We start from the raw sequence: 14,694 nt of genomic DNA, 5'->3' as shown, positions 1-14,694 counted from the left end.
TTGAGAGGGCAAAAAGACGGTCTGACTGTCCCTCAACCCTCTCTCTCATGGCCCACGGCCCCCGAGAGACTGCTTACCTCAGTCTCAGGGTGGGGTGTGGGCTAGTGTTCGATACCCCCCTCGATCAACTCTCAGGACTGTACAAATGCACATCAAAAGCAAATATACTTGAAAAACGCTCATAGAGGGACTATCTATGTGGGGCCTGGAAAGCAACCTCCCTCCAGACAACAGAGGAGGAACAAAACCTTCCAGAATAACCATCCACTGGCTATTAAGGGAGTAAATACGTAACAAAATGCTAGGGAAGTTCAGTAAAAATTAGGTTTTAGGTCTTTGGAGCGTGTGGATAGATTTATAAACAAAGTGAAAGATGCTGAGCTCCTGTGGACTCTGACAGCCTTCTGGGCATCGTGGGACCACGAGGTGGGTGCTCCGGGCAGACTGTGCGGGAACAGGTCCCCCAGCCCGTCAGACACCAGGGGAGTCGGCAACTGGAAGGTCATTAGCTCTGCTGGGTGAGATCAGTGAGGAAGCTCGCCCTCCTTGGGCAGGAGAGGCCATAAGGCGGAGATGCCATCACTCGCTTCCGGTCTCCAGCTCAAAATGGGGAGATGTGGGGCCGGCGGCACAGTGCCGGACTTGCAGAGGCGGACAGGGAAGGGAGTCCCCTTCGCCAGCCACAGGCGCTCAGATCACAGGCTGACTGGGGAGGCGGCAATCCATACCTTTGTTTTCCTCTATGGAGAGCAAAATCCAGCAGCACCTGAAAATTTACATGCTGCTTGGAAATCGCCATTCCACGGACTCCTCACCTGCTACCGCTGGGCCCATTTGCAGGGCCGCGAGGCTTCCAAGCGGCCAAGCGCCTCCCTCACCCCTGCTCCCCGAGGCACACCTGCTCCCCCAGGGGCTGGGAACAGAGGCAGAAGGAGCTCCTGTACTGGGAGAGCCTGGAAAACTGCTTCGAAAATGTTAAGTCCCTTGCCCTGCAAGGCGGCCAAGCTCAGGCCAGTTGAGCACCCCTTTCAGGGATGGGAACAAACAAGGCTTTACGCTGCTGGGCAGCAGCAAAGACTGCAGACACATGCACCGTGGGGACGCGTCCACCCAGCCTCAGGCACTGCGTGAAGGAGTCAAGACCAAGAGAACCTACTCTGGACGAAAGGTTGCTGGCTGTCGTTACGTCACCTGATTCCCCCACCATCCCCGGAAGAACCATGGTGCCCCTTGCACGGGGTGGGGCTCAGACATCTCACCACAGCCCGGAGGGCCTGGTGCTGTTCAGAGGACACGCGGGGCGCAGCCGACACCAAAAGCTCACGCCTGCTCAGCCCGCTCCCACAACCCCGAGTCGGGATTCTCACTCAGGCATCAGTTCCTGCAGGCACCTGCTGAGAAGGTAAGGACGCCTCCCTCGCCTCACCCCTGCAGGGAGCCCTGATGGCCAATCCCTGACACGTCAGCGGCGGTTAAATGGCTCCTTTCCTCACCGCCTTTACAAAATCGGGACCCCTGAAACGGAGGCAGGAACATGCCCGCTTCACAGCTCTGGAGCCGAAAGGGAAAGGGTGTGAGACCTTGCCCAGCCGTCCCCAAAGCAAACCCAGCCCAACCCAGACAGAGGGTGAGAACCCCAGAGGGACGAGCAGCTTTCTGGGAGGAAGAGGGACCCGGGACATCGGGGGCCTGTACGTGGGCTCTGGGGGCCACGGCCCTGCAGCTGCCGGGACACGTGCTTGCACGGGGAGCCACCGAGGTGAGCTCCGCAGTGGGTTCAGTCAGCCCTCAGGGGAACCTCAAACCCGTCCCCCGATCTGTGGCCTCTGACAAGGCCCTGCCCGATCACCAGAGACAGTGATGTGCAAGGAAAGAGGAGGAGGACAGTGAGAAAACAGGCTGACCTGTGTCACCCAAACGTGCACGTGTTCAAGCCCGAGTTCCCAGTGCCTCAGATAGGGGACTGCATTTAGAAACGGGGTCTTGAAGGAGACGAGTGGGGTGAAATGAGGTGTCTGGGCGGGTCGTCAGCCAGTATGACCGATGTCCTTACAACCAGAGAAAAGGACACCAGGGACGAGCGCACAGAGGGCGGCCCGGGGGGCGGCCCGGGGGCTACCAGGTGGGCCCGCACAGGGGCGGCGGGGGCGGGCGGGCCTCACCTATGAGCGGGAGCTCGTCCATGGTGATGCCCTGAGATCTGAGGTGCTTCTTGATGCAGGCCAGCCGCTGCACGTTGGGGCCCCAGCGCCGGCCCAGCTTGTGGATGTGCTGAATCTGCGTGACAAACCGCATCTCGTCGTTGAGCTTGCACTCGGGCCGCCAGTCCGGAGGCGGGATCACCCTGCACATGCCGTACTTCTCCACCTGAGCGCGGACCGACTCAATGTAGACGAGCGGGTCGTGGAACTCCTTGGCGGACGGCCTGAGCACGGGGATCTCGTCCATGGCCGCCCAGCCGGCCCGGCCGCCCCCCTTGTCGGGCTTGGCCGCCGCCTCGTGCGGCTTGTGCAAGGGCTCCGTTTGCGAGGTAGAACGATTTTCACAGGAGGCGCCGTCCGACTTGCCGTGTGCTTGTCTGCCCGGCGTGCTCTTGCCGGCCGCGGCCCGCTTCGGCCGGCTCCTCTCCGAGCTCCGCTCGGGCACCTCCTTCTTGGCGTGGCCGGGCGGCAGGGCTCTCTCCGCGGGGGCGGGGGCGGGGGCCGGGGCCGCGGGGACCGCCGCGGCCGCCTTCCTGCCGGGGGCTTCGGCGCAGCCGGCCGACCCTTTCATCTTCTTGGGGGGCGACTGCGGCTTCTCGGGCTGCTGGGCCTCCTCCAGTCTCCTCTTGGAGTTCCGCAGCCCCTCCCTCAGCTGCCGCCCCCCCACCTCCTTAGTGCATGACTTTGGGTTCAACCTGCCACTGACCTTGAGGCCATTGACGGCGTGCCCGGTGGACTTGGACGCCCCCCCGAGGGATAGCACCTGTTTGCGGGTTTTTGCATTGCTACTTTCGGTTTTCCCTGAGATTGTGTGGTTGACGGCGGAACTGGGCTTGTGGGGATTGGGTTTGGTTTCCTTGACCAGTTCTCTCTTGGCTTTGGTGTATGTGACAGTCCCCTTAGTCACCGTTGCAGTGTACTTCACAGTTTTGGACGGTGAAGGTCTGACTTCGCGCATCTTTTTGGCACCGGTCGCACTTGTACCCAGAGATGACGACATTCGAGTGACTCCGTTTACCTTCGAAACCTGGGAGGCGGCAGAGGCAGAGGGGGAGAGGCGAGAAGAGCAGAATTAGTAACCTTTCCAAAAGGGTGACCTCGCGGCACGCGGTGATGAAACCGAGCTGGCCGCCGGCTCTCGCGAAGGGGGAGGTGCGGGGCCGTCGTCAAATACCATACGCGGCCGTGAACTGAAGACAGAGAGACTCCGGTTCAGACACAGGCCTATCCTCCTACACACACACACGCGGCCCGACCCGAGTGCCCGCGGCACGGATTCCGGGGCCTATTTTCACATGCATGTTAGGTGGCTCTTCCAGAAAATCAAGGTTTCACCATGACCACCTGTCCACTCGCCTACCAGTCACCTGTCACAGGTTAAGGACACTTATAGGAGCAAACCCCTGCCCATTTAGGGGAAATGGGGACGGACGGACACAGGGACACACACACACACACCCCTGTTCCGAGAAAAGACGTGCTCGCCACTCTGCTCCACAGAACAGCATGCTCTGCCCACAGAATTTTTAAATCTACGTGCTAAAAAAGGAAAGATACAGAAATACCACACAAAAAGAAAAGAACAAGCACACTCATGTGGCCCGGCTCCCGTGCAGGTCGCAGGCCAAGCCCAGACACGTGACTGCCAGCCCCTGGCATCCGTCTGCCCCGTCACCTTTGACACTGGGCCCCGGGGACCGCCTCGTCGGACGCACCTGACCTCTTCCACGAAGCAAAAGATGCCAGTCCCTCCTCTGCATGGGCAGAGCTGGCTTCCCCACCCTCGACAAAACCTCCACATCCGGTTAGAACCTGTCTGAGCCGGCTCGCAACTTGGACACCACAGGAATTCTATGACACATAAAAGTCCCTCTTGTTGGGGCGCCCGGGTGGCTCAGTCAATCAAGCGTCTGACTTTGGCTCGGGTCACTATCTCACAGTTTGTGAGTTCCAGCCCCGTGTCGGGCTCTGTGCTGACAGCTCAGGGCCTGCGGCCTGCTTCGGATTCTGTGTCTCCCTCTCCCTCTGTCCCTCCTCCTGCTTGTGCACTCGCTCTCTTGCTCTCAAAAATAAACAAACACACACTAAAAAAAAATAAAGACACCCTTGCTTATAAAGGGAAACCAGAGAGTGACGGGTGCACACTGGAAATGCGAAACTTCCAGAGAATGATGAAGGCCCAGCCAGAAGCCACTGCTGGGTGCAGTGCTCTGTGACCATCACGTCACAGCCCTGTTTGCTGCGGCTGCTGCTGGCCTCTGACAGGTCACTAACATCTTGGGCATCGATCTCTCATCTGCACCAAGAGTTCAAAACGGGGACTCCAAGGTTCCCGACCCCCAAAAGAGGCCAACTAGAAATCACACAATCAGCAGGAAATGGAACAACCACAGCCATTGCTTCTCACCAGTAACCCCCACGAGGAGGTTGACTGGATAGAAGGAGCCTGTGTTCCCAGGTCAGAGAAGCTGACCGACCAGCTGTGGTCACGCAGGAGCACATCCTCCCATCACAGCACAAAGGTCGTGTGTTCCCAATCAGCCCCCAGTGCTCCCACGGGAATCAGGTTCCCCAGGACAGGGCCCGTGTCTGTCTGAGTGACCTCTACACTACGTCCAGGGAAATGCACTCACCCCAAGTGGGGGAAAACAAACACAAAACCAGAACTTTCCCATCAGTGACTCTCAGAACCGGTAGATCACCGGGCCCCACCCCCGGGGTTTCCTAGACCACTAGGTCTGGGATGGGGCCCGAGAATTTGAATTTCTAACATGGTCCCAGGTGATGCTGACGCCAAGGCAGGAACATACTTTAAGAACTGAAACAATCCATCGGTAGAAGATTCTGGAAACAGAGAAAGAAGGGTATTTCTCTATGTGCCACCAGTTACACGCAGTGCAATCAAAGCCATAACATCTTGGTAAGAGGCTGTGTTCCAGAAGCCAAGCCTGGGGCATTCAGGGAACCAGGTTTCTGGTGAGGCAACCTGGACCTCTGGACTCCAGGCCCCACATGGGAGGCCGAGGGGCAGGCCCAGGACTTACGGTCAGGTCCACCACTGCCCACCACCCTACAGAGAGTACAGAGAGGCAGGACTGACCAGATCAGGTGGGGGAGAGAAGAGTGTGGAATGAAGAAATGGGAAATTAAAACAAAACAGCAAACAGCCTGGCAACAAGAAGTTAAAAATAAATGTATACAACCGGGGGTGGGTGAAACTTCCCAACGTGGGCACCACTCCTACCTGGAATAAAAGGTAAAGTGAGGGACACAAAGATCTCTAGTTTTTCATGGTGTTTTTCAAATGCTTTCATTAGCTCAAACCAAAACGAGCCACTTAGGATAAAACCAGAAACAGCATATACATAGTCCTGCTGTGGCTCCAAGAAACTTTTCCGTCATCGAGACAGAGAGAGACCTCAGGGATCCAGCATCTTCAGAGAAGGATTCCACTGCCCAGAAAATAGAAGACACACCCGTTAGGCCTTTGATCTCTCCTGAACCACTGAGAGGACGGCCTGTTCCAACTCTTCACCCAGCTCAAAATAAAGCTGATTCTGCAGCCTAACCGCCCCGACCCTCTACCCAGACTCTGATCTGATCAGTGTGGGCGGGAGCCCAACAGCTCAGTGTTCCCCTAACGATTCTGGCCCTGCTCCTGCCCCGTATTAGGGTTCACCCAGGGGAGACTGGAGAGCCAGAGTCAGAATCTCTCAGACTCTACATCCAAAAAAAAAAAAAAAAAAGCACAGGGGCCTTGACTGCATCCATTCTGCCCCCTTGGGGGCACCTGATGGCCTCTCCTGCTGTGCTAGGTTATGGGGAGGTACATTTTCCACAGGGCAGAATTCTAGAGAAGTATTTCACCATCTTCAATGGCAAAAAGAATCCCCCCTTCTTGTTTACGTATTTCCGTAAACTTTAATATGGGTGGTTCCTGCCAAGATGTGCAGTGAACTGCCCTGCCCAACCAGAAGAGCGAGCTCCTCTGTTCCTTTGCTTCCTCACCATGCTTACAGTCCCCTTCAAAAGCCGCTGCCCAAACCCTATGCGTGCAGGTCCACACATCACAAGCTCAAAGACTAAATGCATCAACCTCACAACTCACTGAACTCAATGAACCTGATTGAGAAATCACCTACGGAGACGGGGAAAGGACGTGTCTCGTTGACCGTATTTCTTCCTCCCACCCAGCACACCTGTGTTCCGCCTACAGCAGAGGTCACGTTCTCCCAACCCAGGAACCCACCTGTCCGCACACACATGCCTATTCCTTGGCCCGTCCTGGTCTTTCGGGGTCCAGTGCTCAACTGTTACCAAAGAAAGCAAAGGAATGGTGGTGGAAGGCATTGTTTTACCTTGCCTTTGGAGGGTTTCCTCCCACCCACCACCTTATCAAAAAAGGGCAAACACCGAGTTTGGGCTTAACAAAACACCCAGGTCACTCAGCCAGCTCACAGATGTCACTGTGCACACCTGAGGAAGTACTTACCCAGAGCACGTGAGAAAGAGGTCACGTAGCTCACTGGAGGCCTAACGCAACGTGCTGCATGCAGCAGAACCTTCCAAGGCGCAAGAGAAACACTGCGGTTGAATAACTACAGCTCTCCAACCTGTTCCTTCTCTGGGCTCTGGCAGGGACTTCTGCCTTTTGCATCCCTCTCCCCCTAAACCCACCTAGCTCTGCAGGAGGTGGGATGTCTGCAGCCTGTTCTCCCTGGCCCACCACCGCCCACCCACCACTGTAGCTCAAGCTCCTCCGGGCCCACAGCCATGAGGTTTCATGACAAAGAAGTCCGAGCCAAGTTCACAACCAGGAATCCTGTCGTCAAGCTCCTGTTCCCCACCAGAGGGAGCTGCTGAGTCGGGAGCCTCTGCTCATCCTCTCAGAGCTGGGAGGCTGGGGACAGCCCACTTGGACTTTAAGACTTGGATTAAAAACAAAGAGCCTGAGATGAACAGAACTGCACCAGACAGGCGGAGGGGAAGGCCTCCTGGTGCAGCAGACCCCTTCGTGAGAGAAAGGGTAAGACCCTAGTTAATGAGCGCAGGACCCTCCCAACAAAAAGGCAAGGCTGGGTTCTGGTAGGAGCCCCCAACCCTTTGAGAGCACCTGCTCCCACACTACAGGTGACTTAATGGAGTCCTTAATACCGTGCCACCAACACCTGCAAATCCAACTACAAGCACGACCCGCTGAGCGGCACGGCTAAAAACCCTGAAGGTCTTACCGCGCAGGCGATTTTCTGACCTTCTCTCTGGATGTTCCTATTTTCCAGAACTTTAAAAAACAAAACTACTCCCAATTCTTTAATCAGAATTTAAACCCCCTCTTTGAATCTTTGAGGCCAACACATTTGCAGCAACCCCTGTACAGCTTATTGCGAGGACCCAACCTCCAAAGGGAACAACGGAGCCCAGCAGATCTTCTGCCAAACGTGCCCGCAGGCTGCCTGTAGGAGGCGATCGTTTCTTTCACATTGTGGCTCAGCCTCAGCACGATAAATGAGGACAGTGACCGCGAGTGGTGTGGCCCAACAATCCACATCGTGGCTTACCAACCTCACAACATCTACAAAAGCGAACACCTCCTCACGAGGCTCTTGGAAACCAACTTTTTTTTTTAAATGTTTGTTTATTTTTGAGGGAGAGAGAGTGAGCACGAGCAGGGGAAGGGCAGAGAGGCAGAGAGAGAGAGACAGAGACCCAGAATCCCCAGCAGGCTCCAGGTTCTGAGCTGTCAGCACAGAGCCAGCTGCCGGGCTCGAACTCACCGTGACCTGAGCCAAAGTCAGAGATGCTGGACTGATTAACTGACTGAGCCACCCAGGTGCCCTGAAACCACCATTATAAAACGCTCTCTAGGTGCGTAAGGCTCTTTGGTTTTACCGTCCTGCGTGTGCTGATCTTTTACTGCATTTAAGCTGAACTGCTAGATGAAGGAACCAAAGAGGAAAACATCAGCTGCTCCTGTGTCCAACACTCAGCACGCGTCCAAATCATCCTGCCAGTGGCCCTGACAATCCCAGGGCAGCCACACACGCATGACAGACACCGTGCTTCTGGTATCACAAAGGCGAGAGAAGCCTGGCAAGGCCCCTCACGCTGAGACACAGCCACGGGGGAGGTTATTCCTGGGCTCCGAGGAAGCGCAGCGAGCACATGACATTGTGCAAGGTAACGGGGAAGGGGCCGTTTCAGGACAAAGGGCGAGTGAGTTAGCAGAGGGTGCCTCCGACCACATCAGAGCAAACAGGGTCAAGTCCCTGGGGAGCGGCACCTCCTCAACACCACACCCCACACCTCCCACCGCCGCTTGACACGATTCACATTCACCCTCTTCTTTTGGGGCGAACCTGAAGAAGTTAATCCTATTTAAAATTAAAGACCCACATATCCTCTGGCCCCAATCTTTTCTGCAGGTGAAAGATGAAAAGGTCAGATTCTAGTCATTTCCATCAGGCAGTTACAAAGGAATCTACAACTTGCTTTCATTGACCTTATTTTCTCTGTATTTTAAATACTGGGATGTGGCAGTTGCTAATTCGTCCTTTTGTTTATCCCAATATCACGGGGTGGGGGTGGGGGTGTCAGTGTGACTGCGTCCAAATGAACAACAGGGCCCAGGAGCGTTAAAGATCTCAAATTTCAGTGGAGGTCCTGGTTAGTGCCAAACAGGAACTGGAGAGCTGGCGCCCTGGGCCAGACAGAGAAGGCCGAGGAGACAGAGGAGGAGGGGAAGGGGTGGGGGGAAGAGAGCCCTGAGCGCTGCCCGCGGACACCCCACCTGCAAAGACTGACCCGAGCGAAGCACGAGAGCCAGGTCTCTGCAGTCGCTGGGTGACAGGAGGCTGCTCTGCACGGGGACCCGGACCTCTCACTCCCAGGCCGCACAGTGAGACGGGCCACGCACGCAGGCCGGGGAGCCAGGGCGCGGGGTCCTCTCTGCTCCCCCAGCTCCTCCCGCCAGCTGTGCCAATTCCTAGCATTCAGCTACAAAGAGAAATCCCGAGCCGAGGGGCACGGGCTGACAGCAGAAGATGAGCTGTGACCAACGGACCCCAGAGGGGTCCGCCACCCAGCCCCATTCGAGAAGGGGCGAGTGTGTGTGCCCACGTGTGCACGCGCGGTCACGCATCTGTGTGAATGTGAAGTCCTGTTCGTCCCCTTCCAAACCCTTCAGTCCTGCCCCACAGGTGGGAGCTCCCCTTACTCTGGGACCCTTTTTAATTCTTCTCTTTCACAAGCGAAACGCCTGTAGGAGAATCCCATCAGAGTGCGTATCAGGCTGTCCGATCTGGGAATGGAGGGGAGAGAACGAGCCACAAACACAGGGACGGCGGTGCCTCCGGCTGCAAACCGGGAGCCCAGCGCTGACCCCGCGGGCTAATTCCACCATCGCGCGCAGTTGTGGTCTCTGCGAAAACCGTGACGTCTGGGTCTCAGAAGACAGGCCAATGTTTAAAATATGCTGCGACTACTTATTCAGTCTCAAGGTAACACGGCCGAGGATGAAGACACAGGTACGCCAGAACCCTGCCTGGAAAAGCCACGAAGGTTCTCAGCCTGCTCACCTCACCAAGACTGGGGCGCCTGGGTGGTGCAGTCAGTTAAGTGTCTGACCTTGATTCTGGCTCAAGTCATGATCTTCACAGTTGTGAGGTCAAGCCCTAGGTCCTCGGGGTCTGAGTGTGGAGCCTGCTTAAGGTTCTCTCTCGCGCTCTCTCTGCCCCTCCCCTGATCGCACTCTCTTAGAAATTAACATTAAAAACAAATTTTTTTAAGCCCCAAAGTACCTTTAAAAAAACAAAAAAACTAAGGTTAAAACTACACACACACACACACAATCTCTCTCTCTCTCTCCCCCATGCATGCATGCAAATACACATATTCAGAGAAACTATTCTAGCATCATGAACAATGAGAAAGGCCCAGGCGCCTGGGTGGCTCAGTTGGTTAAACATCTGACTTCAGCTCAGGTCATGACCTTGTGGTTCATCAGGATTTCAAGCCCCACATCAGGCTCTGTGCCAGCAGCTCAGAGCCTGCTTTGGATTCTGGGTCTCCCTCTCTCTTTCTGCCCCTTCCCCTCCCTCGCTCCCTCCTTCCCTCTCGGTCTCAAAAATACACATTAAAGAAAAATTTACAAAAAACATTAACAAGAATGAGAAAGGACACGCGTAAAGAACAGCTCCACAGGGGCACCTGCATGGCTCAGTCACTTAAGCATCTGACTCTTGATTTTCGGTTTAGGTCATGATCTCTCAGTTCCTGGGATCAAAACCTGAGTCGGGCTCTGCACTGACAGTGTGGAGCCTGCTTGGGATTCTCTCTCTCTCCCTCTCTCTCTTGCACTCCCCTGCTTGCCTGCACTCTCGCAAAATAAAAACAGCTCCACAAGGGGAGGGATTACAGTATGTTCCCACCATCTCTTAGTAATTCTAGAACATGGCAGGTCAGGAGATCTCTCTGGCCCACACATACCTGGCCCCGACTCCATCCATTCTGCAGAAAAGGTTAGCTGTGTGTCACAAGTGCCCAGTGAGGAGATCTGTGATCCCCATGGCTCCCTGACTTTAAAATGCAGTGAGAACAGGAGCGAGGGGTCAGTGACAAGCCACTGACCCAGGTGACACAGCCCTTTACCGTGTGCCTTCCTTCAGGCTGTGCCTTCCGGGGGTCCCGGGAAATCACTGTCCAAGGACAGAACACTGTGACAATGACAATGGCAGACCCTGAGGCCATTCTTCAGAGTTTCCCAACAGGATCCGTGTTATCTAACGCGACCTCGAGCAGGGGGCAGTGGGGGCTGGAGAACAATGTGACCCGTGAGCTGCGATCCTGAGGTACAGGCTGACGTGTGCGGGGTGAACCGCCCCCGGGCACACAGGGACTGCTCAGTGGTGCGTGTGCCCGTGCACACCTCCTGCCCCCAAGTCCTGGTGGAGATGCTAACTTGTCACGTTAAGAACGACAGAGAAGCGGTCCAGGACTGTCCCCTGACAGCACGAGGCAGTTTGCGGGCCTGTCTTCAAGGTACAGCTTCTCCAGGCTTGAGAGGACGACCGAGCTCAGAGCCATCGGGCGCCAGGACACAGGTGGAGGAGGGGCAGTGAAGGCGACAAGTCGCTTTGCCCAGCCAACAGGCGCCAACACACCAGATCCACCAGAGGGAGGCGCCTGGAGTCTGGAGCAGGTGCCAGAGCCGCTTCCACGAGAGGCCTGCACACCCAGCACCTCTGTGCCAACACCGTGCTTCCCTCCCCAGCTCACCTCTGGCCGTCACCCTCCTGGCTTCCTGAGCCCTCTAGGTACGGATTTCTCGAGGCGACCACTCCCACGTCCCCTTCAGTTAAGATGGTGACACGGTGACACGGGGACACGGCACCTGGCGGGCAGGCCCCGTCCGGGCTGGAGCGGGGTCACCTGTGCGGCAAGGCCGGGTTTACCTGCTTCCGTAAGTCCTGAGCCGACCGATGCAGAGGGGGGTGGTGGTGGTTAGCAGCGAGCCCCTTGGCCGAGGAACCCGTGGAGGGGGCCGCTGGGGGCGGGGCCGCTGACGCCTGTTCCCTCCGGCTGTCAGTCCGGTGATCGCTGTGCTTCTCCTTCCCGGGAGTGGCTTCTTTGCTTTTGTGTTTTTGAACAGGTTCTTTCTCCCGTGGAGACCTGCTGGAACCATTGAAAACTAGGAAGGAAAGAGGGACAGTGAGGTCACCACATTAGATTCTGCCACCATCCAGCATCAATGCCCGGCAGCCAGGGAGAAAGCCAAGTCCCCGTAACTCGAGCCACCCCAAGACCACAACACCATCTCCACCGCCACAGCCTAAACTACGGGAACAGTCGTAGGCCCCGGGACAAAAACCATTATAAAGCATACCCAAAGAATTATTTGCTTTGGTTGAAAAGACTGAAAAAAATCTATTTTTAAAAAATCCCTACCAAAACAAAACAAAACAAAAACCCAGCGGCCCTCAGAACATCAACATCACACGTTTAAAAAAAAAGAAATGAACACACAGTCAACATCCCAAGAACAGAACCACCTGGTGTATGAAGATACGGGGCATATGGAATGAAGTCGTATCTTCTCCAAGTTAAAGTTACGCATTCTAGGGACGCCTCAGTCAGCTGAGCGTCCGACTTCATCTCAGGTCATGATCTCACGGTTTGTGAGTTTGAGCCCCACGTCGGGCTCTGCTGCTGACAGCTCGGACCCTGGAACCTGCTTTGGATTCTGGGTCTCCCCCCGCCCCAAAATAAACATAAAAATAAACATATAAACAAATAAACAAAGTTGCGCATTCTGAGACTGAAGATCTGCTCACCATCCCGTCGGTGACCAGAGAAGCGAGAGAGGGCAACAGAGCCGGACCTGTTTCTCTTCCAGAAGCCCTAACAGCAGGAGCAGCCAATGCATTTCATGCTTGCCACAAGCCAGGTGAGCCGGCTACGGCAGTGAGGCACGCTCACTGCCTTTACGTCCAAAGGGACCGGCAACACGTCGTCAGGCCCATTTTACAGTTGGAGGAGTCGTCATGCTGCCTGTCACCAGCACCGGCAGGCTGGCCTGCCTCCCAAGCTCACCGCCTCCCTGGTCCCCAAGCATGTGCCATGATGCCACCCACCCAGGCAATTCCAAAGAGAACAGCAACACCCAGCAACTTGACGGTCAATTCTGTTCCTGCCAGGAGTTCCTTTTTCCACATTACAGCTGGGGCTTGTGAGCCCGGAGGGGGGGGGGTCTGGCCCCTCTCCACGGAATACAATGAGCTTTTACCATCTGCCCCTCCCACAGCACAGGCCTCCCCTGCCCTCAAACTATGCTGGCAATATTGGCCTGTGTCCTCAGGGAAGGAGAGGGAAAAGACTCCCCACAGGCTCTGGCAGAACAGACCACATGGAGCCCTTGCAGTGCAGCCAGTGCTCATTTTAGAAAGGCTCCTGACAGACAGGGGCGGGCGGGCCTGAAAGGTCGCCACGCACCACCACCCCCCCCAGGCACCTCCTCTCCAGGCCATGCCCACCCCCACCAGGCAGACTTCCAGGCCAAGTGCACCCAGGCGGCTGTAAGTCAACGCCTCCTTGGAGCGGAAGTCTCTTCCCTCGGGGGCGCGAAGAAGTCACACTCCCCTCCACCCACAGCCCTTTCCGAGGGCTCAAAACCAACTAAGCCTCTCTTCCGAGGATAGCAGCCTCCAAACGCGTGCCCACAGCTCCATATGCCTTCTCTCTCACCTCTGTCGTGTCCTGTCAATTACTTTCGTGCCACAGAGGTGAAAAATATTTTCCTCTTATCTGCCATTGGCTTTCCTAGCTCTTGTGATGCTGCATCTGCTAACCCATTTTTCTTGTTTAAAGTCTGTCTCGGCTTCTGTGCTTAGAAAGCCTGCCCATGTTCTCAAATGCGAAGATATTCCTCCACTGGTCTTCCTAATTCTTTCTTATTTATTTATTGAGAGAGAGGGAGAAGGAGGGGGAGGGGGGGAGAGGGAAGAAAGAGGGGGAGAGAGGGGGAGAGAGGGGGAGAGAGGGGGAGAGAGGGGGAGAGAGGGGGAGAGAGGGGGAGAGAGGGGGAGAGATATCATGCGAGGCAGAGAGAGAACCCCAAGCACTGTCTCACTGAGAGTGCAGAGCTGGATGCGGGGCTCGAACCCAGGAACCATGAGATCATGACCTGAGCTGAAAAACCAAGAGTCAGACACTCAACCGACTGAGCCACCAGACGCCCCATCCTGATAATCGACTGAATTGCTTACACGGACTTCTTTGGTCCACTTGTTACCACCCCAGATACGGTCTAACAGATTTACACGTTCCGTGCCTGGACTGGATGTGAATCTCGATCTGGAAAGTTCCTCCCAGCACCAGTGACTGACTACATGTTCTCAAGAGATTTTCAATACTGCAGTGAAAGAGCTCGCCGCGTCAAAATATGGTACGCGATCTGGCGTCATGGAAGGTTCCAGTGGGTACTCTCGGTTACAGGGAAAACGGAGAGCTTCAAATGGCTGGCATCTATTCTAAGTGTAAGTAACTGCACTCCGTCAGAGCCCATCAATCACACCAAGCTGGCAAGATCCGTGCTTACTTTCAAGACAAATTAAAAGCAACATCCGTAAGAAGTCATACTTCAGTGTGATTAAAACACAAGTGAGGAACATGAATCTGGGCATTTCTTGACCGGTCACCCATTTTCTAAAGCAGTGAACACAGATAGCTCCTTTATGGAAACACAGCACAGGAAGCTGGTTTTTTGTCTTTTTGGTTTTTGGTTTTTGTGTTTTAAATCCCAAATATCCCATACCCTTCCATGCTTTGTTACTGAAGAAGTACCAGTTCTGTCATTACTTCCCTCTGTTTGGTCAGAACGATGTTCTTCCGTGGCTTCGTCCCCTTTCCTAACACTGCATCATGGCGACTCCACTCTCAGCACTGCCAGTTGCACCCAGGCAAGTGACTGACTCCTCAGTTTCCCCATCTGTAGACCGGG

At 55.4% G+C, this 14,694-nt stretch overlaps 1 protein-coding gene across 6 annotated transcripts in view; it reads right to left on the bottom strand.

Moving 5' to 3' along the window:
* Positions 1 to 14,694, bottom strand: part of JARID2 (jumonji and AT-rich interaction domain containing 2) — a 270,402-nt gene that overhangs the window by 22,759 nt on the left and 232,949 nt on the right. For all 6 annotated transcript variants that reach the window (XM_027040335.2, XM_027040337.2, XM_053223183.1 and 3 more), the window contains 2 exons: positions 11,651 to 11,886; positions 2,163 to 3,228 (listed from right to left, as the gene is read on the bottom strand). In XM_027040335.2, the coding sequence (XP_026896136.1) occupies positions 2,163 to 3,228; positions 11,651 to 11,886 (1,302 nt within the window). The remainder of the gene's footprint in view (positions 1 to 2,162; positions 3,229 to 11,650; positions 11,887 to 14,694) is intronic.

The sequence above is a fragment of the Acinonyx jubatus genome, chromosome B2, assembly GCF_027475565.1.
Source record: "Acinonyx jubatus isolate Ajub_Pintada_27869175 chromosome B2, VMU_Ajub_asm_v1.0, whole genome shotgun sequence".
NCBI classification, from domain to species: Eukaryota; Metazoa; Chordata; class Mammalia; order Carnivora; family Felidae; genus Acinonyx; species Acinonyx jubatus.
The sequence above is the reverse complement of the archived record's forward strand: the minus strand, read 5'-3'. Positions and strand labels throughout refer to the sequence as shown.